This window comes from Xenopus tropicalis, chromosome 3 (assembly GCF_000004195.4).
Source record: "Xenopus tropicalis strain Nigerian chromosome 3, UCB_Xtro_10.0, whole genome shotgun sequence".
Lineage (NCBI taxonomy): Eukaryota > Metazoa > Chordata > Amphibia > Anura > Pipidae > Xenopus > Xenopus tropicalis.
Window position 1 is genome coordinate 56,191,815 of NC_030679.2, and position 27,210 is coordinate 56,219,024.

At 37.8% G+C, this 27,210-nt stretch overlaps 1 protein-coding gene across 3 annotated transcripts in view; it reads left to right on the forward strand.

Annotated features, from left to right (window-relative positions):
- The first annotated feature begins 1,786 nt into the window (after positions 1-1,786).
- Positions 1,787-27,210, forward strand: part of socs2 (suppressor of cytokine signaling 2) — a 40,892-nt gene continuing 15,468 nt past the window's right edge. Inside the window, exons 1-2 of one of the 3 annotated variants that reach the window (NM_001127426.1) lie at positions 1,787-1,885; positions 4,686-4,990. In NM_001127426.1, coding sequence (NP_001120898.1) covers positions 4,843-4,990 — 148 coding nt within the window. In that variant the 5' untranslated portion in view covers positions 1,787-1,885; positions 4,686-4,842. Of the gene's footprint in view, positions 1,886-2,086; positions 2,589-4,678; positions 4,991-27,210 lie in introns of those variants that run through there. The other 2 variants (XM_031897658.1, XM_012958618.3) reach the window with 2 other exon arrangements.

The window sequence follows — 27,210 nt, forward strand, 5'->3', positions numbered from 1 at the left end:
TCTAAAATAACTTCAGTCAAAATATGCGTAAAGTACACTTGGTAATACTGTGTACTATGCTCAGCTACGTAAAAAGGGCGGAAACTTCCAGGAATTATTTGTATATAAATGCTTCACTTTCAGCCATTGCCTTGAATATAGGAAACATTTCTTTTTATGCCAAACCATTGTAGCTATTTTATTTTTTTGTACATAATGTACATAATGCTAATGAAAAGAAGTGTATATGAGACGGTGGATGATGTTGAAGAAGGAACCCACACAAGACCAGAGAGGGGGAGATGTATAGAAGCATTCAGCCTTTGGAGGTTTGTTTCTGCATGGAAAAACACCGAGAGCTGCTTTAGGCACCCCGCCAGCCAAGGTGCACAGAGAAGTTTATTACAGAGCAGGCAGCTTCCTAGAAAGCCTGCAGTTGTTGGATGAAGTGCAGACAGGGCCTGTTTATTCCTGGCTGTATCTGAGGCTTGCTATGTGAGACCTGTAGAATGAAGTTTAAATCCAACCAAAGACATGCACTCTAAACTGTACTGTTGTACTGTACTGTACTGTACTGTTATGGCTTCTAGGCTAGAACAGAATATGAGAGACTGCTTCTTTGCAGAATGCTCTGCTTAACAACTAGAAGAAATGGTGAAATATATATAATAATAAGGTCTATTTGTGTACAGCTGCATTTGTATTCTAAATCAATACAGAATTATAGGGAATGTACTATGATTATCAGGATCAGTGCTGGCTTTTCAAAAGATGCTCCTGTTACTGGGGCTAAGCATTATTAAACAGGACTGCTCTATATTTAGATATTATATTACCTTATTACTTACATAGCAACCAAAATCTGCCACTAGTAAAGGGGAAATATGGGACTGGGTGTTTAGGGCATCTGTTTGACCTTAAAGGGTTTGTTCAACTTTAAATTAACGTTTAGTATGATGTAGAGATTGATATTTTAAGACAATTTGCAGTTGGTCTTTATTTTGCATTGTTTGCACTTTTTGAATTATTTATCTATTTGTTCAACAGCTCTCTAGGTTGGAAATTTAGCAGCTATCTGGTTGCTAGTGCTCATATTAACCTAGCAACCAGTCAGTTGTTTGAAAGAGAGGAATATAAATAGAGGAGGGCCTAAGAAAGTGAAACAAATTAACAATAAAACTGTAGCCTCACAGAGCAATATTGTTATCACTGCAGAGGTCAGTGACCCCCATTTGAAAGCTGGAGGGAGTCAGAAAAGGAAAAACTATAAAATTAATATGAATTGCTAAGAATAAGCCATTCTATTTAACCTGAAGGTGAACCCTTTAAACCAGCTCTGTGCCCAAAATCTGAAATGTAATAATGAAGAGCTGCAGAAATCCAGCTCAGTTGACAGAATGACTACATATTCTTTGGATACATGTTGCCCTGTGCTAGCCCACTGAACTGGCACTTTCCATTATTTGTCACAAAGTAGACATTCCTCACAGTGACAAAACGTAACAGCTATGAGTAATAAAATAGAACTACGAAGACAGCGCTGTGTGTTAAATAAAAAAAAATATGTTGTCTCCGCCCGCACTAACTAAGAACTGGAGGAATGCCTGCCACTTGCTAGAGAGAAATGTAACAGGGAAACACCAGAACTGCTTTCCGGTGCCCTGTGGCAGCACAGGCGGCAGCCCATGAGTCTGGGAGGGGAAAGCTTGCACTTCCGCACATGTACAGGGGCGGCAGCAGAGAGCGCAGCGCGGAGACACTGATCACGTGGGCCAATTCCTGGAAAGTTCTTGGAAAGCGGCCTTTGCATTTACCAGATATGGGGAGGGAGAGACAGGCAAGCAGATCAGAGGCGAGGGAGGGGGAGAGGAGACACTCAAAGATTCGCACAGGAGGAGGACACACGGTAATGGGGGGGGGAATGCAGGCTGCGCTCATAAGCATCATAACAATCATTCTGTTTTTTCCCCTTTGCAAAAAGGCAGTTGTGAACATACAGTGTGGAAGCTGTGGGATGGTGCACAGCCCTCATTCACCTTGCTCGCTGCGTGTGTGTGTGTGTGTGCCCAGTAGTCGTGGAGCCAGTGCAGTGAGTGCCTTGTGTGTGGATCACTCCTTGTGTGGCTATGTGTGTGACATTGTGTGTGTGTGTCCCTGCTTTCTGTTCCTATATACTGAGCAAACATCTTGAGCTGCGCACACACAAACACACACACAGATACTCACACACACACAAAATCCAGACTGTGACTTTGAAAAAACGCAGACAGAAGAGAGTTGGGGGGTACTGCAGGCGCCACATTGTCTCAACACCTCCACAGCACAGAGTCGCTGTAGAACCCAATATCAGGCTCCTAATAGGAGGCGGATTTTGGGGGGAGATGAAGGGCTATGGGGGGTTAGAAAAAACAACAATATCTTAGGGAAAAAAGCAATCCAATGAGATTAGAGGGAGGGGGTTGATCTAGGAATTGCACCCCCTCCTCCAGCTACATATTTAATGTTTAAGTCACATCCTTGGGATCTTTTGTACAATATTAGAATAAAAGGAAGTCAATGCAGAGCTGTGGAACCTCCTCAAGGAGGAACGTATCACACCAGAGCACAAGGTAAAATATCCCTAGATCCGAGCAAGGTGATTTAAGAAATATCTAGATATATATAATGATGTATATTTACATATTATACTGATCACTATAGCATCCAAGATCCACATAGAACTGGGAACCGCAGGGGAAACAAGTAGAAGCAGACTGTTTTCCTAGACAGCCCTGAGGTGTGCGTTCCTGGATATACAGCACTTGGTGCACTTGATTCAATATGTTATATTACTTGCTGCACTAGGTGCTGAATATACAATACTTGGGGCACTAGATATAGTATTTATACAGTACTTGTTGCAGTAGGTACAGTATGTGCTGCACTAGTTACAATGTTAATGCTGTACTTGGTCCACTAGATACATTATTTAACAGTTCTTGGTGCAGAATAAGAGTGTGTGGAGAGTCTTTGGGGATGGGCACCGCACACAGGTGGGCGTCAGTCGTACCTGGGTAATCGCATGTGAGGGGATGCCCAGCCAGCGACCCTCCGGCTATATTAGATCCCAACATCAAGGGGAGAGCTAAGGGGTTGCAGACAGGAGAGCACCTCATTGGTAAAGGTGTGACCCCGTTCGCACCTGGTGAAGGGCCCCTGTTTAGTAGGGGTTGAACTGCTAATGGTTTACAGCAAGATTTGTTTTACAATTATAGAATTCGTACGTCAGAGCAGGGTCGATGTTTCTTTCAGAAAGCGACACTTGAAAATGTATGAATATGGGCTGCTATTCTCGCTAATGTTGCCTCTGTATGATACAAGCTATGAAAGAATCGCTAGGGTAGATCGGACTGCAGCTGTACGACTCAATCTATGATAGAATCGCTAGGGTAGATCGGACTGATAAGGGTGCAGCGATTATTCTGTTACTGCAGCAACTTAATGTAGCTCTGTCTGGTGATATTTGGGGAAATTGAAGATCGGGTGTGTCGGGGTAGGGAGAGACAGTCGAGCTTGATCCTCTGCTGTTTCTTTCTTTGTGTTGCTCTTGCGTCTACAAACTGGCCGAACTTTCAAAAACAGCAGCGATCGTATGATAATACGCGAAGATGACCTGTATGCGATCCTGTAATGCTGCCGAGATTATGTTACTATGTATTGTTAGTGATTTCCTGACTCTGAATGCACTAGAGCAAATGACCCAGTGTCCTTACAAGGTGACCAACTGGTGCTTGTGCAGGTGTGTTGTACCGAAGGTGACACAAATAACACTTTCTGGTACCGTAACGTGCACATTTGTTAACCCCTTAGTTCCTAAAGCCACCATTGTTATGGCAGTACCTGGCGATCAAAAAGTACTGGGAAGTTTACAGCATTGATTCATGTTTCAATTTGAAACTATCGCTAGAGCTGGCCGTGCCCCTGAATGACTTTTATAGCGTTTTGGAAGAATAGGGCCATTCACTGAAAGCCAGGGACGTTCCAGTCATTTCAGAAATATTTCAATCTTAATTGCACTGAATAGGCAAGGTGCCATAGATTATTTGTGTTGCCCCCAAATCAGTAAAACGTGCCGGGGTTTTGCGGGTTATGGGTGAATAACAGTCTGGGTAATTGTTGCACATTTCCTACGAGGGGGGGCCTTACTGGAGGGTAACGATTATACCTCTGCATAGGGTTGCATGTCATTATTACTATTCTGCTACCAGGTTGTGTCTAGACTGCAGAGTAATGATTGAACATTACTGCACAGGTTTGCTGTTACTATTCATACAGGCGATCTCCAGCCTACATTAAAAACGTTTCTACTGAAGAGATTTGCTGTCATTTTCGTTATTGGACTGTGTGCAGGCTGCCGAGTAATACGGAACATGCTTGCTGTTATTATTGTTAGTTATTACTACACCAGGCTGTGCCTAGCTGGTGAGTACTGCACAGGTTAGCTGTCAGCGCTCTGTGCGGTTTGCGCTCCTGCTGCCCTTTAACAAACTAATTGGAAGTCGTAGCGTTGTCACCCATTGTGCCACTATTCTTTCTGCGATCTCAGCATAATGGAACGGCAAATGGGTGTACTTTCTTGAAACGTAAAGTTATTTATATAGTTTTTCCTATCTCCGTGACCTGTTGTCTTACTGTTCCCTAATCCGTCTCTTTCTGTGAGGTTGCAGGTAAAGGCGGCGGGAATATCACGGATCACAAGTCAAGCGACGGGAACTGGACTCCTGACATGCACTCTGGCTGCTCTTAGCGCTTTGCACTGTGGCTGGAAGCCCCGTGTTTGAGTCCCTACTAATAGTGGAGCTGCTGAGCGCAGCGGGCTGTCCAATGACCCTGAGATCGCCCGAAACGTCAGACAGCCCGAGTACCATACAAAGCAGCTCCGGGGAGAGCGGCTCACCGCCCGGGGGCATCAAGGAGGGGCGGGATCGGGAGGATCGCATTGCTGAGTCCATGAGTGAGCTCAGGAGATCAGGTAGGTCCCATTCAAGCATTCACTGGACTTGCTTTAGTAGCCGCTGTCAATAGTTTTGACATGTCACAGGCACCAGTAACAACTTTCCAGGGTGAGATTGTGAAGGCATATTAGTGTGGAATATATATGGAGCAACGCCTGTTAGCCTATGCCAGTCCTAAAGTGTCCCATACCGATATGATGTCCAAGTGGCTGTTATTGTAATTCTGAAAAAGAATCTTGAACTTGATACATGTGTCTTTTTTTAGCCTTAATAGCTGTTGCTATGTGAAAATTGGTCTTTTGGAAATATATTCTTTAATATTGCCCCTTATGGTGATTGTATGTTAAACCAGTTTTATTATGTGACAAGAAGGTAAATTGCCTTTAAAAAGAAATGATGCATAATCACATAGCTCTTAACTATATCTAATATTGCTGCTTGAGAAATAATTAAGAATCAGTAGATTGAAGCCCTTACAAGTTGTGCCATGATAAGCAGTTATATTATTCTATTAACATCTAATTATTCTTAAATAAAAGTCAGAGCTGTAATACAACTGGGAGACTACTGTTGCCAAGAAGGAAACTCTTATTTTTCTGTTTATTTATTTTTTCCCTGATGGTATTTGTGCCTGTGCAGGATTGAATATACAGTTTATAATTGTGCTCAGTGCAAACAGGTGGTCAGTGCTTAGGCAGAGTTGAAAGCTCTCCAGTACTTATTTTCTTAGAAAGTATGGTTCTGATTATTGGCATTTATAAGACACCAAGCAGATGTGAACTGAACACGTGGACACAAAATCTGCATACTGGTATAGTTAAGTAAGAATAAAATAATAAGAAGTAAATCACCACTAGCACCTTTGCCCAGATGGTTTAAAAGTGCCAGCACAGGCATTTTGCAACGTGGTATAACTGCAAAATTTGTTGAACTTGGAAATGTTCTCTAGTTTATGCTAAGTTTGTATTTTAATGTGTGTGTTACAAGCTTTCCCTCTGTGCTTGCGTTATATACTGTACCTCTGTTTGGCACAGCACTTTGTGTGAGGGAGGGTGGTCGTGCTGGTGGTGGGTGGTGAGTAGACATATGTTTGGCATGGAGAGGCTCTGCAAGTTAGAGTAAGCATGTGTATAGTTGTAGGTTGCAGAGTAGTGAATGATCAAAATATCATTGGGACATGCATTTTATGTATTAAATATAGAATGCACAACTGTGCCAAACTGCCAATCAATGTACTGAACAAATCAAGGTAAAATAAATAAAGTTATACAAAAATTATTGATTTACATGCTCATTCCACAGTTTATAGATCTTCAGTTTTAACCCAAAGTTCAAGGTTACTAACAGCTAAAGTTGGTGACTCTGATATGTATATATGGATATGTAATAAGATATAAATAAGCACAACAGGGAGTCTAATAGGACACATAAGCATTACTCAGCACCGTTTTATGTGTTTTTGCACAATCCTGCAATTTTAATTATGGCTGATATATAAACTGATGGCATTCAAAATAATACATGTAAATGCTTGCCTCTGGAAAACTTTAGGGATTTGAAATCTATGTGCTGTTTTTAAGTGGCTGAGTGATTATGATTTTGTTTAAGGGCTCTTACATACAGGAATTTTTTTTTTGTATGTTTGACTTGCGTTTCAGATGCAAGTTTGAGAGCACCTAAACGTACAAGCTAATTGATTTCAATTTATTCTGCCTGATTGTACCCACAGACACTCAAATCTGTGTTTTACAACAGCTGTGTTTATATTGTAATTTTATAATATTCTACATTTTATGCATTGAATGCCCCATAATAATACAGTCAAATAGAGAAATATGCTTAGTTGCATTTACAAAATGCATATAATTGCAATATAGGTGTTTTGATGCACTTTGATGCACATGCGCTTATTTTTATATGCACAAAAACATGCCCATGTGTAAGAGCACATGGTTTGTATCACTCAGAAACTGTTATTTGCATAATAAAAGTCTGTTAGTTATTAAAATTACAAGCATTAAAGTCAATGGCGACCTTGCTTTTTCCTTAACAATAACAAGTCAAAGCAACTTTCCAGTACATTATTAACATATTATATATGGTCTGGCTATTGATATTAGCAGTACTTCTTGTTCCGGCTCTTGAAACAGTGTAGCAGTGGCCAGCTGATGAACAGACCTAGATCTGCTACATTGTGTGTCAGGGTGTCAGGGTCAGACCCAGAAAAAAGAAAGGTATAAACAGATACTTTTACCTGCAATTACATTTACACCTGACTTTAAAACAAAAAAAACGTAATTAATGGAAATCGAAGTTGTTTAAATATATTTTCTTTCATTATGCAAAAAACTGTTTTGGGGTTGAGTTTCCCTTTAATGCTGGTAACTCAATTAATTAACAACTTTAACAAATGAGATCAGCAACAGTTCTGTTTGTGAGTGTTACAAAACTGCCTTTGAAGCTACTTGTGTATTAGCACAGTACAGTTTTTGTGAGCTTGTAAACATGAACTTGGTACCACTGATTTTTGTTGTGGCTGTGACTTTCTCTCAGTTTTATGGAGCATGTCCTTATAGTTGGTTTCCCCCATGGTTATAAGAAATGTGATCTCAATGTCATTTGACACATTTGAATAAACATAATGTAGTGCTCAGATAAAATGTACAGTTGTCAGTTCTTGTAAATATTAAGTCACTTTATAAAATGTAGACTAAAATATCAGCAACTTTAAAGAAAAAAAAATCTTACAAAGTACTGCACATTTATTTATTTATACAGTTGTGTTACTGTCATTGTCATTAGAGGACAGCCTTTGAATATTTGATAAAATATTTTATTTTGCATTGTAGTATAATAGTCTTTTAGAAAGTGATGTGCATATTTCAGGTGGCCTATACTGTAACCTGAGTGTACTAAAGAGAAATAGGAAAAATACATATTGTGCTGTATTATATATGGAGTTTAAATAATAAACATGCAAATAAATACATTCTAAATATTCCAAATGATCTTTCCACAGCTTTGTAAGCAAAATACTGTGTAAAGAGGCATGGAGAATAGTACTGCTCAGGGGATTTACCTTGTGAGCATTTGCTTATTTAGTTTGCATTGAGGGGTGCTGTTTTCTGTCTACACCCACTTCATTGGACCTCAGTGAATGACTCAATGAAGCATATTTAGAAAGAAAAAAATTCCATGCATCATGGTATAGTATGGTGTGCTGTGTAAAATCACATACCTTTTATGTGAACGTGAAGCCAAGTGTAAAATTATACGTGATAAATTGACAAACTAACACGATAAAAGACAAAAATTAACACTGAGCGCTGCTATTTTTTCTGTGGAGGTGTAAAATGTTGCACAGTTGCGATCATTAGTTTGGCTTAAAAACCCTCACAACTTAATAATTGTGCTATTAGCTCTTTGTAATGAAATATTTGCCTTAAAGGGGAATATTTATGAAAAAAGTGAAAACAGAGTTTGCAACAGGTAATTAGAGGGCAATATCACAGCTCTCTGCTTGCTTACATAGAATTTCCATGTTTATGGAAGGGTGAAAACAGAATTCCTTTTATTTTCACACTTTGATAAATATAAAAATCCTGTATAAATGAATAGAGAGCTGACAAAATTCTGACAAGCTGTGACGTGTGGGCCAGTGGATAATATGTAGAATAGTAGTTTTTGAAATTAATATTTTATGATCTTTTTGAAAATGTCACAGCGAAGTGCAATCAAAAGTTTCAATGTTTTTATGTTTTATAGGTAAAATTCTATCTATCTTTATAAAAGAACATTTTGGCCAGAGTGGTCAGGGATCCAACATGAAATCCATTTCTTAAAGGAACACCAAAAAATGAAAGTGTAAAAAAGTAATAACAATATAATGTACTGTTGCCCTGCATTGCTACAACTGGTGTGTTTGCCTCAGAAAGACTACTATAGTTTATATGATTTAGCTGCTGTGTAGCCATGGGGGCAGCCATTTAAAGGAGAAAAGGCACAGGTTACTTAGCAGATAACAGATAAAACACCCATTATACGGGGCTTATCTACTAGTTATCTGCTATGTAACCTGTGCCTTTTCTCCTTTTTTCCAACTTGAATGGCTGCCCCCATGGCTACAATGCAGCTTATTTATATAGTAGCTTTTCTGTAGCAAAAACACCAGTTTTTTGCAGAGCAACAGCACATTATATTTTAATTACTTAAATTTTTTCATGTTACTGTTCCTTTAAGTCAGTGTAGGATTTTAATTAGCAGAGTGACTGAGATATAAAGGAATCTATTATCCAGAATGCGTGGGACCTGGGGTTTTCCAGATAAAAGAGTCTTTCCGTAATTTCGATCACCATACCTTAAGTTTACTTTTAAATATTAAATAAATCCAATAGGCTTGTGTTTTATTAGTGTATCACAACTACTGTTTTGTAGTGCTGTACTTTGTTTTCAGGGAGTCTCTAAAGACTAAAGTTACATGAGTGGTTCTTGAGGCTCATAGAAGTATACAAAATTCCTCAGGGTTTAAAGGATTTTGGGCTAACAAATAAAACACAGAGTGCAGCACGCAACAGAATGTACTTCTAGGTATTGTTTTTACTGAGAAACCTATTTGGATTTGGAAACAAGCAACTTAGATATTGTTAACACATGGAGAAATGTACATGTTTCCCTGCATCATTCTACAGCTGAATAAGCCACTTTTCCATACACTACTTATCTATAAAGATAGATAAAGATAGATTTCTTAAATGTAATAGAAGTATGTAGCAGTTATGGTAAGTGTATCTAATATGTGCCCAGTTGCAGGTATAGTGTAGCCAAGTTAGAGTCAAAAGCTTACACATACCAACTTTCTACATACAAAGAGGAGCTGCCACAGTGGTTTGCATACAGTCGCTCCATATATTTTTGACTGCTGGATGGTGCCGTTTTATTGTTTGTGGATAATATCTCAGCTGAGGCAAGCAATATGACGCTTCCAACTTAGGTATAATGTGTAGAGAAGGAATGTATTGGGAGCGGAATTGGCTATTTAAAATTATAAAACCTAGTGAAACTATTTTTCCCAGTGCATTATTGCCCAAAAAATGTTTTGCAGTGAATTCTTATAACAGGCCTTTCTCCCCTATGCACAGTATTTACAGCATATACTGTGCCCTCACACTGAACTGGAAGATAAACAATACTAAATAGATTGGTTATATTTTTCATTAAATCAGCATTGTCAACTGCCTATATGATAAACGTTGTCACTATTGTGCTTGAGATGTGTTAACTACACAGTATGTTTAACAAACATATATACAGAAGTTTTTTTTAGCCCTATAATTTTATTTCATGTTAGCGTAATGTACAGATGCCAGGTTATATGCATATGTACATATCAACAGTGTGCTAATGAGTGTCATCCACTAAAGCCAAGCCACATTTATAGACCCCCCCCAGAGTAAAATATAGTAGAAACATACAAATCCAAATTTTAATTTACTCAAAGTGATATGATCCAACACAAAAAAATATTAGAATTATTTGATTTAAATGGATCCTATAATACAGAGTTTTCTAGATATTGGGTTTCCGGATAAGAGATCCAACACCTAAACCACAAAAAGTAACCAGTGAAAAGAATAATTTTTGGTGCCTGACAATTCATTGATAATTAGAAGCGTTTTGGAAATGGTTAGCTTTGCAGGGATGCGTTTAGTGTTGGCAAACAATTTACTTTCATTTTCTAGGAACAGCAAAACTTAGGCATGGTGAGTCAAAGCACTGAGATTACTCTCTTATGAACAGTGTCATGCTGAAATTATATTTTGTTACCACAGAAGATTTATAGAATGTTAGAATTGTGCACTGACACAGAGATAGGAGAATCAGCACTGGAAGTTATTTTCCTTGTAAAGCATGGCAGAACCCCCCCTAGAAATCCCATACACACAGATATAAAAAGGACCTTGTGACAATTTAACCATTTAATTCACAGAATGTTTGGAGATCTTGACAGCTTAGTGACTGAAATGGACACATTTTTTTGCAGAGAAACAAACTACAAGCAACCTAAAATAAAAGTATTGGCATCACTTTGGAATACATTTATTTAAATTTTTGGGGAATAAACAGCATTTATTTGTATGGAGTATGCAATATATTGTATAACCTCTGGGTGTAGTTCCCAAGCAGAGTGTTCTCCAAAAAGTTATTTTGCTAGTAAATCACAGCAAAGAGAAAAATCAATAAATAGGAATTTCATTGACAATACTCCTGGCAAATGTTTTCATTATTGTGAAGAAGAATCCTTTTAATATTGTTGTAATGCCTTAGTGACTTGTTGGCTCCGTATAAATAAATAATACTGATGATATATAAGGTTATTTGAAGAAAATTTTAAAAGTTGGTGTTACTAGTACAGTATTTTAAGAAATATTCACTGTACTTATCACAGCTACTTATTGCGCTGTAATAAATATGCCTCCACCCAAAAACAAGTAATTGTTCCCTGAAGCTTGGATTTCATTTTCAGCTCTCTTAGTCAACTGGCTCCAACTACTTGAGTCAAACCCAAAAGTGCACAATCTACCTAGAAACCCATTATCCAGATTGCTTTATAATATAGGATCACCATTTTCCATTGTCTATTTTAAGAAAGTAATAATTATTTTTTTTTAATTATTTGTTTTTTCTCTGGTAATATTAAATATGGATTTATGCAGATTACCAGACATCATATGCAAGGTAACAACCTCGTACTTGATTCTAGCTAAGCTGGAATAAATGTGTACTTCCAGTACTTGTGAGTGTTGCATGTAAAGGGCGCTCACCCTTGCAGCCTTCACTGGAACATGCTGTGATATGATGAGTTAAACCTTTTTATTTTAGCTGGACTAGTTACAAAGGAATCTTCTTCAAAAGTACTGCTTAATTTGCTGGCGCTATATAAATAAAATATGTTGATAATTCTTAAATGACCAATAGACATTCATTTTAAATTTGTCTAATGTATATAGTAAGGTCAACGTTCAGTTATTTTCATATTTTTGCAATTCAGCATGCAGTTCTAGGCTTGAGTCCTTATCATCTCCCATAGCCTTCCTGTAGAGTTGCCAGCAGTGGCCTACTACTCAATGGGAGTGAAATTATGTAACATGCAGCAGGGTCATTTAGAAGCAGACAGAAACGGTATAATACTTATAAAGCATGTTTTCAGCCTGTGCAGAGAGATAACATAAAACTCAGAAGAATATGAATCCCCCAAAGGTTAGCACAATCCTGCTGGAAAATTCATTTAATTTGGCTGTACAGATATAGGACTTGTTATCAAGAATGCTTGGGGCCCAAGGCTTTCCGTATAAGGGATCTTTCTCTAATTTGGATCTTCATACCTTAAATCTACTAAAAAAAATGTAAACCTAATTTAAACCCATTAATATAATTCAGTTTCCTTCAGATTTCATTTCATCTCTTGCACTTCACTCTGTGAAAGTATTTTTCCATGCATATATTTGTAGTTTTATTTTATATTATATTATTTTGTTTTAAAATTGCAGTTTTCCCTGCCTTATGCAATTCTTTAGGGTAGGGACTAGCGATGGCTAAAAAAGTTATATGTTAACATGGGCAATGTTTTCCTGTGTTTTAACCAATGAAAATTTAGCTTCTACTGGTCAACCACAGTTGAAACATGTAAACATCTGATTGGTTGTTTTTACTTACTAGAGTTTGACACATTTGTACATGTTTATAGCTATATTCCGGAACCTTTTATGGCTTTACATTAGACATGACAAGATCACAAGAAGCTGATTTAATCAAAGCAAGGTCTCCATAATTGGGTTGTTACTGAGCCACATCATCTATTGAACCCAGAGTCTTTTTTAAAAGCAGAAAATCATTGCTGTCAGTGGTAATTGGTAACCTGGGACTCTATGAAAGAGAGATAAAATTGCCTAAAAAATTATGGGACAACTAATGTTTATCGACTTGATGGAAGACCCATGACTTTCAGCTAATGCAGTTCAAAATTGCAAGCAGAGAAAAATATACTTTTGCCTTTTTTAAAATTAGAGCACTTTCTCAACATGGGGAGGCACATTTATCAACATTTTCGTTTTAGTGGTGTAAGAGGTTTTTAAAACCACAAAAAAACTAATTTTCTCTAAAACCACAAATTCCAAGTGATTCAGTAAAAAAGCATGAATGGAAAAAAATGCAAAAAACACTACATTTTCATTTTGTCGCACAAATAAGAGTAAGAAATACCCTGAAAAACTTCAAAACCATGAAGCAAAAAAAGATTGTTCCAGTTATCCTAGGAATTGTGGAAAAAAAGACCTTTAGTAAATGGGCCCCATAGTAATGTTCATGCACATATAATATTATTTTGATAATTGTGTCCTTTAAAAATGCTGCATTAATAATTTGCACATTCCCCTACATGGCACGGCACATTTGAAAGTGTCAGGTGTATATCCATGAAGTGATTGGCTGTGACTTTTAGTAGTCAGTCACATGTCCCAAAAGGCCCACCTACATAAAACTGTTACAAAACAGAAATAGATATTGTGATGCTTTCTGTTGTTTAGTTAATTACCTTACTAAAATGATCCTTTTTAAGATATATTTCCTGTGTTTCTTATGGGTGTTGTCTGCTGTGCATTTTATATGTATATAATATTGCATATGGCATGGCCATTGTCTCATAAACATAATGATTTCTATAAAACCCAAGAACAGATCCTCCATCTGCTTGTTGTTCGCAAGCCTTTAGTACAGGTTTAGCTAGGCTAGTCACACTGCTGCATTCCAACTCTAACCAAAAGGTGAAGTTTATGTTAAGATATTATTACTGAAGAAAGGGAGGAACCCATCTTGTCCTTAGGAAATTCGCAGAAACACCAAGTAGTACTTGGTATTAAGGGAACATTTTATGTAAGGTGATTTCTTTTCCCAGTACTGAGCCATTAAAAAACTTCCTGGAAGTTTCATCCCACACATTTTTACGTGACTAGTTTTTTTTCATGCTGTATTTGAACTTCAGTTGCTACATGAGCGTTACTGTGGTAAGTAAATGGTGTGACAAAGGAAATGATGGCAGGCGTCGGCTAGGGAAAATACTGTACAGTGGGATGAGATATGGAGAAGGACATTATTAGGGGTTAGACATAAGCCAGGGGGGTTTAGAATTCAGTATGTGGCTGTCAACGTGTAACTGAACTGCAACAGTCAGCAGTCTTTGCCAGATGTCCACAAATTACATGGAAAAAAATCCATCAGAGATTCAAAAGATTTTCATATTAGGCTAGAAGCAAAGCAGGTTGCGTCTGTAACTGAAGTAATCAAACCAAAATATTTAGTAAGTTAGAGGTTATGTTTGTTCTATACTATTTTAAAAGGGGCAGCATACAACATTTTTATATACATTATACATGGCCACACTAAAGAAAACTTGTGTTTAAAATGTATACTGTCTATTCTTTCTAGTAACAAAATCAATATTTTCCCATTTTTGATCAGCCTTAGAGACCAAAATATTATTCAGGAGATAATGGAAGAAATTATTATCAGAAGTACTGTATATATTTAAGACCAATATTCCCTCTAAAGCTTGTGCTTATGTGTGCACACACAAATCTTGAGGCCAGTGCACACAGAAAGCTGTAGTAAGCATGAAGAATTTTGTGTCTCATTTAATGGAAGTATTGTAGTTGAAGAGCTGTTTGGGTAAGAAACCTATTTCTATAGGCTACTGACAAGGACAAACACTAATTTGATATCATTATAATGATAGAATTGAGCTCACCCTCTAATCATTGTTTCTATAACTGATCTGCCACTAAATTTTCTACCCTACTCCCTTCCAATGTTCTGCTTCTAAAAGGGTTTCTAAAGGGGCTTAAAGGAACAGTAACACCAAAAAATGAAAGTGTATAAAAGTAATAACAATATAATGTACTTCTGCCCTGCATTGCTACAACTGGTGTGTTTGCCTCAGAAAGACTACTATAGTTTATATAAGTAAGCTGTTGTGTAGCCATGGGGGCAGCCATTCAAAGGAGAAAAGGCACAGGTTACTTAGCAGATAACAGATAAACCCCCATTATATGGGGCTTATCTACTGGTTATCTGCTATGTAACCTGTGCCTTTTCTCCTTTTTTCCAGCTTAAATGGCTGCCCCCATGGCTACACAGCAGCTTATTTATATAGTAGCTTTTCTGTAGCAAAAACACCAGTTTTTTGCAGAGCAACAGCACATTATATTTTAATTACTTTAAAACACTTTAATTTTTTGATGTTACTGTTCCTTTAAAGCAGTGGATAGGGCCCAGTCTTAATGCCAGTTAGGGTGGGATTTGATAATTTAATACTTATTCTGAGCCACTCATACACTTAAGAAGCACATTTTTTGTGCACAATATAATTAATAATTAAAGAGAACTTTAGTTAAGACTAACATAGGGATCTAGTTTAATGGCTTTTGGTGGTATATCAATTAAATAATTCTGTACTTGAAAATATATGCACTGGCGCAGAATAAATTAAGAAGCCAGGAAATGTGCATTGATTTTTGTGTGTTTGAGCTTTGGCCAGATCAGTAAAACTTCCATTATACTTTAACTATACTTTATATAGCCATGGAATGCACATGCAGACCCTGCATTTTTTTCTTTTATTATCTTCACAGAGTTATTCTGGGGAACATTTGAAAAATCGAAATATGGATGAAAAAACATTGGACACACCTACTTCATGTCCTCAAAAGTATAGAAGCACTAGGCATATCAGTATTTTATGCCATATTGTGGCCCCCAGAATTTAATAGTACACTCTGGCCTCCCAGCATTTCTGACACTGTTTAGAGCTATGACCTTCCATTTTGTATTTTGTGTTCACAGGTTTTGGCTGTCTCTCTTGAATATTTATTTACCAATTTTGTAAACAATAAGGAAACAAGGGAGTGGAGGACCCATATGATCTTCCTTTATTTTGAATTCAAGAAAATATTCAAATCAGCATTAGTCATAAACAATAACAAAAGAAAAACACTTCTAGTCCATTTTAAACTTTGAATAATATAATGCAAATATTCCCCTAAGCAGTAGTTTTGCTTTAAAATGGCTACGTCATTCTCTTTTAATAATAGTTTTGTTTCGCAGAAATGGGATCTATTATCTGAAACGCTTGGGTCCTCCCTTTATTATGAAGCACCACTCTAAAATGCTGATAAAAAGCCTTTAAACATAAAATGATTGGCTTTACTATGTCGCGGGAGGGGATTTTTGATGGGGTACCACTAGTTACAAGGAACAGCCTTATTATAAAGAAAAGCAATTTGCAAAAAAATGGATAATTGTTTATTTACACAGTGTAGCATGAGAAATGGCACTGTCTGTCTGCTGAGACTTTCAAATAAGGGTTTTTGCATAGTAATATCAACGATTTAGAGTTAATTTAATGTATTTCTGTATTTTTAACCAAGCCTGTGTTGTACAGAAGTGCATAATTCTTGGGTGAGTAGAGGAATACTTTTTAGGTGTGCAGGTATTTTAATACTGACTAATGTGACCCTTCTTTTGAACAGACTGTTAAGATGTTTTGTGTGTGTGTATATGATTTTTTTTGCTCCCTATTTTACTTTCTCTTGTTTTTCTGGTATTTAATTTTCTGTTGCCTTTTTTCTCTTTGTGCTTTTTGCTGGTATGCTGTCTTTCATTTATTTATTCCAGCTGTTTTTCTGCTTCTTCATCTTTCTTTTCTTAGCTGTTTTTTGTTTCCCATTCTGTTAGCTATTTTCTTGCTTGCAAGAGCAATTCATTCATTTTCTGTTGCCTTTGTCCTTTATTTACAGTATTATTTCTAACCTTGTGTTCTGTTTTACACTACTCTGTTTACCTATTCCCTTATTATGTACTTTCACATTATTTATCCTATCTGCTCTTGTGCTCAGTCAGCCAGGGAGTGCCTTTTGGGCCAGAGCTGAATCTATGTCTTCCTTTGTTCTTACATGTACAGTTGTTTATATATCTTCATATGTGTACAGTGATTACAGTGTGAATATGCACATTTTAAGGACAATTCCATGGCTGTACACTTTCATAAAAAGGAAAATGGTCTCTGTAAGGTATCATATTTGAGGTATGCACACAGATTTTGGCCTAAAGTTAAATAATCTAAAAATAATGCAGACATTAAAACATTACAAATTATGTAATTATGTCTATTTGTAAAGTCTGTTTCCAAAGACTAATATTCTGTAAGTTGAAGCATTAATAAGGAAGCAAATATATTATTATTAGTAGTGATAGTTGCATATCAAAAATAACATTTAAGCACCACCACCTCCTGTAAAATTTTGACGTGAAGCAAAAATGCCTCACTGTGGACCTGATGTCATAGGAATTTCAATCTGTTTAGTCCAAATGGTTCTATTTTCTGGTCTACAGCAGTCCACCGCCCCCCTCCAAAACAAAAAAAATTCTGTCTTTATGGACCACCAAAAGTAAGGTTGGTTCCACAGGGAATTATGGCAGCAACCCAACTTCAGGTACTCTGTAAATATTCAGGGCTGTGTTTTCAGGCTTCTGCAGTTCTGAATGTCCCGTAGATATTGGATCCTGACAATAGGAGAATCTTGAATTAAGGTTTGCCAGCATCAATTAAAAGACAAATTACGATAAATAGTTTCCTAAACTTAATGGACTGAACTCTTAGGGCTCTGGCACACCGGGAGATTAGTCGCCCCCGACAAATCTCCCTGTTCGCAGGCGACTAATCTCCCTGAATCGCGAAGTTGCCTTGAGAGGAAAGTGAAATTGCGCTGCCGTGTATGCCATCCCACCGGCAATTTACATTTTCGCTGGTGGGATGGCACTTCAGGGAGATTAGTCGCCCACGAACAGGGAGATTTGTCGCGGGCGACTAATCTCCCCGTGTGCCAGAGCCCTTATATGTGTTTAGTGACTTATCTTTTTGACTGGTTGAGAGTAGTGGCTTTTGTCACTTTATGGGCCATATTAAAAGTAGCCCAAAATGTTATGTTAAACCTCCTGAAAGAGCAATGCATGTGCTGATTGCACAGAATCATTAGAAAGACTGCTATCGATCAAATTTGGGAACTAGGGTAAAAATAGATTTCTCCTCAAACTGTTTCTTAGAAAATGTTCTAAAGTTCTTTGTTACTTTAACATTATATTCATGCTTGCTATGGCAACAAATCATTCTCAAATCTTATAAAAATAAACATAACAGCCAGGATGGATTTAATACCAGTCATCTACTCTGAATTTTAGTCATTTTGCGCTAGGCAAATCATTCGGATGGTATATTTGACAGCAATCATCTTAATTATTTTGGCATCTTATTTGCTTTGCAATACTTACCATATGGTAATACAGTTATTGCAATTTTAAATACAACATACATTTTTTAATTGATTCCTCACTATGTGACAGATGTATTTGTCCCTACCTGGCTGGTGAAAAATAATATGATCAAACTAACTAATATGCAGTACAGATATAGGATCAGTTATTCCGAAACCTGTCATCTATAAAGCTCAAACTATGTGAAGGCCATCCCACCATAGACCTCACTGACATCAAATACATCAAATTTTTTAAAATAATTTCCTTTTTCTCTGTAATAATAAAACAGTACCCTGTACCTGATCCCAACTAATATATAGGTAATCATTATTATTATTTAATTAGTGCTTCAGTGATTTTTATTAGACAAAGTATGGTGTTCCAAATTACAAAATGATCCATTGTCTGCAAAATCCCAGGTCCTGAGTATTCTGGGTAATAGTTCCCATAGCAGTACTACCATGTCCCAGGTGCCTGTGATGCCATTGCCTACCCTTCAGAAAAGAATTTTACAGGAATTTTAGTTTCTGTGCTTAAAGATTTTTTTTATATTTAATTTCAAATTAATTAATTTCAAATTTCACATGTGGCTAGCTTCATTTCCCGGGGTGCCACAGCCTTGTGACCTGTGCTCTGATAAACTTCAGTCACACTTTACTGCTGAGCTGCAAGTTGGTGAGATATAATCCCCCTCCCCCCCAGCAAGCCAATCAGCAAAACAATGAGAAGGACAGCAGTTATAGCATACCCCTCAACTGCGCTTTCCGCGGGACAGTCCCGGTTTTTATAGCGCATCCCACATTTCCGGGACATTCATTGAACTATCAAGCACAGCGCTGGCTGTACCCGCGATGTCGGCTTCTTCTGCTGCTCTGCAACTTGTGCGCGTGTGACGTCATACGCATGGGGCACAACCTTATAAAAGGGCCTGTCGCTGCCGCATAAGGAGCAGAGCCGCAGAAGAAGAAAGAGCGGCTGTGTACGGCGGCGGTTACTGTGTAAGGGGGGGGGCTACTGTGTACGGGGGGCTACTGTCTATGGGGGCAATTGGGGCCACTTACTATGGGGACATTGTCTATGGGGGCTATTGAGGGCACTTACTATTGGGGCATTGTCTATGGGGGCTATTGGGGGCACTGTGTACGGGGGCTACTGTCTATGGGGTCAATTGGGGGTGCTTTCTATGGGGGGGCAATTTCTATGCGGGGCACTGTGTATGGGGGGGGGGCACTGTGTATGGGGGTACTGTCTATGGGGGCACTCTATATGGGGGGTACTGTCTATTGGGCCATTGGGGGAACTGTGTATGGGGGGGGGGGCAAAACTGGTACATAGTTATAACTCACTAATAACTGACTGCCTTCTCTCTATATTTGTATTTTATATGTAGTATATGTATGTGAGTTGTTATATTGTTTTCCTTAGGTAGCACAGTATGAGGGTATAGAACATTTTGTGTCTGATCCCACCATTTCAACTATATAAAAGGAGTATTTTTTGAAAATACTGGTAATTGGGGCGTGGTCAAAAAAATTGCCGCGCTGCGCACACCAAATCTTTTTGCCCCTCTTTTCATTTTTAAAATGTTGGGAGGTATGGTTATAGTAGGTATCAGAATAGCACTCAATAGTAAGAAATCTAGCTCCATTTACACAGGAGTAGGAAAAAAAATATATATTTGTTGGTTTAAGAATAAAATTTTAAATGGTGGAGTGACTTTTTGCTATGTTAACAATGTAATTTAGAAATAAAATGTATATCATAAATATCATGACAAATTCCCTTTAAATATAGTTGATTTACAGTGCAGAATGCTTCCATGAATCTTCTTTCGCATTATCAGGATTAAAACAATAACTTGTCATACACCGTATGACTCACCAGTGGCAGCTCATGGGGTTTTTCTCTGCTCCCTCCTCTTCCTCTTTTCTTGGAATCTTTTTTTAGATAAGATAGAAGAAACAAACCAACTGTACAAGGTGATATTGTAATCAGTAGTCAGTACAAGGTTGTTGCTACACATCTCCTTAGCTTTTTAAAATACCGGCACTTTATAAACTGTGGGTTAGAGCACACTGTAAACCACAGGGCTCATTTACAAATGGAAGCATAACAGTGAGTCCCTTAAAATCCTTAAAATCCTGTCTGCAGAAGTATAACACTTGATTATACACACTCTGCTATACTTGCACAAACACCACTTGTTACACTGCTGCATATTGTTCAAGGTGTAAAGTACAGGTCGCTTGGACACAAAGGAACCCTGGAAATTACAGGGTTTCTTTTGCATCTTAAGCTTACACAAACAAATAACTTGCAATTATTGAATTGCATTCTAGTACTGTTTCTGTGGCCACAAATATTGCCATGCTGGAAAGTACACCCTCATTAACTGAAAAATGTAAAAAAAATTGTTTACCAGTGCTAATTTTCATTCACAGTATTTTTCCATATAAGAAACACACCATTATGATTAAAAACTTGATCTGTAGGTCACAATTAAATGCAAGATCTTTCCCCCTAGTGTCCCTCTTTATTCATATCTTGGAACCCACCAGGACTATATGCAGATTGTTTCATAATGTATCTGCCTTAAATGATAGATATTTGGCAGCCTTTGAGGACAGACTTTGAATTCCCAGCTTATGAATTATAGATGGAACTAGAGATGGGGTTTAACTGACTGCATATCCATTGAAATTAATGCTGTGCCATGGTACATATATGCACTGCATGTGATTAGTATATATAAAAATACAATTAACCATACAACAAAACAAATCACTACTAGGGAAAACTGTGATACTGTATTTTTTTTTTAAAAATCCACAGAGGTAAATCAGTGTAAAACTGCACCTATATAGATAAAAAAAAATTGTAGCTCTTACTGCTGAAGAACTGCACCCATTCAACCCACAGTGGAAAAGGGGAAATAATGAGGAAAAAAATAGCAAGATCCTTATTACATTGTGGTACAACAGACCAGCTTGGCTACAAAAGTGTTTGGCACCTTGGCATGTTGGTGATATTGTTCTGACATGGTTGATCATGATGGATCACTGAGGAAGGGCCATGTGGGTCCCAAAATGTTCAATTGTGTTTGAAGTGTCATGAGCACCATGTATAAAGCTAGGAATATCCCATTCATCTGCGCTCTTCAGGTATTGGCTCTGTGTTACTTTAAGTTTATTGCTTTTCCAGTCATGTTGGAAAGAGTATCATATTTTCCTTTTGTAATTCATCAATTTTCACATTGAGAAACTCTATTTTTTAGTTAATTTCAATTCATATTTTCTGCTATTCGTAGCTTATAGAGTCCTGCATTTGTTAGTGTCCAGAATAACTTCTTGGGCTATTGAATTTTATCTTTCTAGGAAATGTATTTCTTGGCATCAAATAAATGCCTGGCGAGTGAGTTATAAATAAACGAGTAGCATAATCCACAGTCTACAAAACAATCCTGTCACTGGCTTCTTTCTCCCACCAGTTTCCTTGCAGCAGAGACAACAGTATCCTCTAAGGCACAGGGTGGTTTTTCCAATCAGTATTCTATTTCTAAAGACACAGTGATGTACAGGGGGTTTTACCCCAAACTTTCTTATAGCTTCTAAAATATTCTAAGCCAAGAACGATGTATATCAAGATGCAGGTAGGCAAACTGAAAGAATTATCATACAGGTTTATTAAGGCTTTGCTAGCTTTAAGGGGAAATATTATTATTATCTTCCTTTATTTATACAGCCCTGCGAGTGTATATTCATGGGGACCGGTTCCCTGCTACAAATGAAAAAAGCCTTATGGTCAGTTTCCCACATTTTGTTTACTAGAATTTTATTCTGTAGCACATGCAGAATAATACAAAATAACCACCACATATCCTAAATAAATGGCCATGAATCTTAGAAACCTAATAATTTACAACTTTTGCCCTCTGGTTTATGTTTTTTTTGTGTTTTTCTTTGCTTTAACCACCAATCACTTGGCAGTTTTATGTCCCTATATCATCTTGTTATACAGGAATTCAAAAGAATGAGAACATTGAAAAAGTGTAACATGTTAGTAGAGCTTGGGTTGTAAATAAATCCTACCTGTGTAAAGTAGGATGGGTGCCTTGTCCAGACGGTGTAGGACCACCCTGGAACAGACCATGAAAGTGACCCTTTAGCCAATAACCTTTTTGCATCTCTGTGACCTTGGCTTCTTTGGTGTCACTGGTGTATTTAATTCAGAATTGGTTTTAGGAAAAATAGCAGCATTCTGTTTATCATATTCTGTTTTTCACACAGCACCCTCCACATAAGAGAGAGTAGAAAGGAAGCATAATAGGATGCTTATCCACATGGAAAAAAGCCTGATCCTGCAGCTGTCAATTTGAAGTGATGCAGAGAAAGTTTGTAATTGGGTGGCTCCAGAAGAAAAATAAGTTTTGTTGCCACAATGTCTTTAAAAGTAACTTAGTTCCTAGCAGTTCATCATTCAGTCTCATACCATTTTTGTTTAATTTTGCAAAGCACTTTTATAGGCTGTATCGTATTAACATGATGGCACTGTGTTATGTTTGAGGGGCAGATTGTTCCAAGCTGGAATTAATCTGGCAACTAGGCAGGAAATAACACTATGTTACATGCTGGTCTTACATGAATTCTTTTATATCAATAGAAACATGCAAGAGGGCATGTACAGAAGGACAGTATGTGCTTCACCTGTCAGCTCTCAGACTTACTGGTTTTTGTAGCTTTCTATTTTTTTTTTGTTTTGTTTTTTTCGTTTTACTGATTATATAAAGTGTTATGTTGTTGTCTATAAATATTTTCATTTATCCAGGCCATGCTGATATAAAGTATTTAGTAGAATTTAGTCTAAAAAACTGGATTTTCTTTGGTTTTCTTGAAAACATTTCACCACTCATCCAAGCGGCTTCTTTAGTTTAACTCAATCCTTAAGGGTAGTACACTAACCAACATCTAATCACAATGGTTCCGTTGAACTATTTAGGTAGGTGTTAGCTGAAGCTCCCATGTCTCCCATCCTAGCAAACGTTTACATGAAAGAAGTGGAGAGAAGGCACTGAACATCTTCAAGTGAAAAGCTCCAAGTCATTGGTTCAGATATGCAGGTGATACCTGGGTCAAAATTAAAGCACATGAGGTTCCAGCCTTCAGTGAACACACACACTCGGTGGACAAAAACATCAGGTTAACAATGGAAGATGTAAAAGACAGCAAACTGGATTGTTGGACTGTGCAGCAGTTATTAAAGAAGGGGGAACCTGTATATTGAAGTATACAGGAAACCCATGCATACTTACCAGTATTTGCTGTTTGATTGCCACCACCCTATAAAAAACAGGGTTTATAAGAACTGTACACAGTTGGGCTGAAACTGTGGCAACCAATGTTGAGGCTGAAGACAAGGAATTACAAGCATTACAAGCAAACAAAATCGAGGTCAAGCAAAAACACCAGACCAACAAACAATGGGGAGGTGCATTGCAGGTGAAGCAACAAAGTCTAGTGTGGCTAGACTAGTCAGCAATGTAGAATGCCGCTTTGACATCCTTACCCTGGCCGTTTCACAACAATTCACACGGCCATGTACACTGAAAAATTAACACCTGCGTCAATGGGCACCATGGTACTATTGCGACTGAATCACATTTTTACAGCAATGGAACCACTGTGATGAATATTTATGAATATATTAAATGCTGGGGAATTCCCTATCACTTTTTTGAACTGAAGAAACTTTAGACTTAATCCTACTAAATACATTACTATGTTTTTTGTGTCGACTGAATGAAAAGTGCTTTATATTTGTTCAGTCATTATAGGGTCAGTAAATTTAGATTACCCGCATTTTAAGTGTGGACATTCTGGAGCATACATAACTACAGGGTTACCGTAAAGGAAGTGATTTCAATGCTTTAACCTATAGATTTTGATTTTATTTATTATCCTTTATTTATTCTATACTGACCTGTTTACACAATGCTTTGTCGAGATGCCAATTTATAAAGGAAAATAAACTTCTTGATGTATGATGCTGCTAATCCACTGCTCCTGCCCAACCGATGCAGCAACATTTTGCAGATCAAATATACACACACACATATATACGATGCATATATATCCGGTAACACACAAACACAAATAAAAATGTAATGTTGATTTATAACTTTTTTCCCCTGTGTCAGTAAACACATATCACAGGCTTGTCAACCCTGCTAGAATTTTTAGTAGTCATCTACATTTATGTTTCTCAAGGGAGAAAGCTGGGCTTTAACAAACACAGGTGGACATAATGGTGTGTACAGTGTCTAGAGCAAAACTGAATACCTCCTGAATTTCTGTCCTGGGAGGATAACATCCCAATTGTGGGATGCTGCATTCTGTTAATTACATTGGGAAACACCGAAAGTGGTCACAGAATGCATTTACCGTTAAAAACTGAAGCCATCTGTGTTTTCTGTCAGTGGTCATGTTCTATGGCTATTTTTGACACCTCCTATGATAATGAGTGAGTAGTACCCTACAACTGAGGGTACCCCCACAGAAAATGCTACTGGGGTTAAAACAGTTGTTTGTGAGACATTAGGGCTATAAAAGCAGGGTTTTTTGGATTAGAACAGTCACTTCTTACCAAAGGTTGCTTACTATGGGTAGCTGTGCACCAGCATGTTTTGGGCATATTATAATCCTTTTCATCCTGTGAGTGTAGACACCTAGGAGAGATGACGTGGGTATAGCTTTGGCCAGACTAGGGATAACATTGAAGCAGTTAGCTATCTTGAATTTATTGCAGCATTTGCACAAACAATCCCTGCTTTGATTAAAGTGGAGGTGGTTTTGTCAAGATATTTGAATGCATACCTCCTAATTTTTGAATAATTAAATAAGAGACAAAATAGACCACACCCCCTGTTCTACCCAACTATTCCCAGTTATGTCTAGACACTTCCCGGGTCTATCCAAACACCGCCTACCTTCCCACAAAGCCTGACCCCCTTTCACATCCATGGTATGGAACTGTCCCACAACAAAAATGCTGGGACAACTGGGAGGCATGTCTAAATGTTGATATTTGTAAGTGCAGTATCTACCCCGCCCACCTTCCCACAAAGCCCCACCCCTTTTCTTATCCAAGGTGTGAGACTGTCCCATGATATTGTGAATTATGAATTGTGTTGTTACAAGCTTATTACGCCCTCTCTCTATAACTGAAAAATGTTTAGTGGTAAACACAACTTTTCTATTTGCTAGACTGCTAGGATTGACTTCATCTCTGCTTCACTAGTAAAACTGGTCACTTATAATGCCCTGTGCCGTACAAAGCAGCCACCATGGCTATAAGTGTATTTTTTAAATTGAGGATGATTCAGTTGCAACTACATATAATATGTTCAGCTTCTAACTTAATATGCCTTAGATACAATCTGCAGTGCTTTTTTACAGGTCACGGAAGTCTTACATAATTTCTTATAATACACAAGTTTCAGAGAGTCATGTGACAAAACTGACATCACTAGGCACCAGTTATAACTGCTGACATCACTAAGCACAGTTTATAAAGATATCATTTACATGATATTTATTGCTTATATATATTTATTGCTTATTAAACTTGAGGGTTTTAGTGGTCTGAGTCATTTCCTGAACATGACAATAGATTACATTAGAATAGATACATGCACTATTTATTGACTCGTGGTATTACTGCCCCTTAAAACATGGCATTTATGTATGATCGCCCATACAAATGGATGAGGAAGACACCTTGTTTGCCCTGCATTGCCACACCCATATGGAGTTGCAAAGTGGAAGAAAATTATTAGGCTACACAGATATTAACTTAATCTGCATTTTATAAAAGGAGAATTAATGAAAGGCAAAGGTAATGTTTCAGTATGCAAATTGATCAATCACTATTTTAGAATGTAAAGGTATTTTAGAATAAAATACTAACCAATTTGGGTCTTTCGCTTTATATATAGAAATAAACATATTGCTCTCACTTATTTGGCAGGTTGCAAGTGTTGTCATTTAATTATTAAGGGCTCTGGCACATGGGGAGATTAGTGGCCCGCGACAAATCTCCCGTTTTGCAGACGACTAATCTCCCCGAATTGCCATCCCACCGGCGAAAATGTAAATCGCCAGTGGGATGGCATACGCGGCGCCGCGATTTCCTCTCAACTTCCGCAATCTCGCTGAAATCGTGGCGCCGCATATGCCATCCCAACGGCGATTTACATTTTCGCCGGTGGGATGGCAATTCGGGGAGATTAGTTACCCGCGAAAAGGGAGATTTGTCGCGGGCGACTAATCTCCCCGTGTGCCAGAGCCCTAAAGAGGATATAAACCCATGATTAAATTCTGTCTGATTAAGGCAACTTTAAACCTAAAGAAATGCCATCTAATTATTATTTTTGACTTACATCACCTTTAAGCAAATGTTCAATGAATCACTCATAATTAAAGGGGAACTCCACCCAAACACATCTTAAGCTTTTTGAAAAGTACCGTATATACTCGAGTATAAGCCGATCCAAATATAAGCCGAGATACCTAATTTTACCTTAGAAAACTGGAAAAACTTATTGACTTGAGTATAAGCCTAGGCATCCATTTCTTTTAACACACACCTGCACACTAGCTTGTGTCAGAGTAGTAAGGGCAGAGTAGTAAGGGCAGCGCTGGACAATGTGGTTTCATAGGGACCAGAGCTCACAAAAATCCAACTTGGACATCCCCCTGGCACCATCCCCAGCACTGGTTCTCCTACATGCGCTACCAACAGACTTAGAGAAAGTGAAAGCCGACACAATATGCAGATCCTGCAACAATTCACTGTGGATGGCCTGGCACAGAGTCCAATA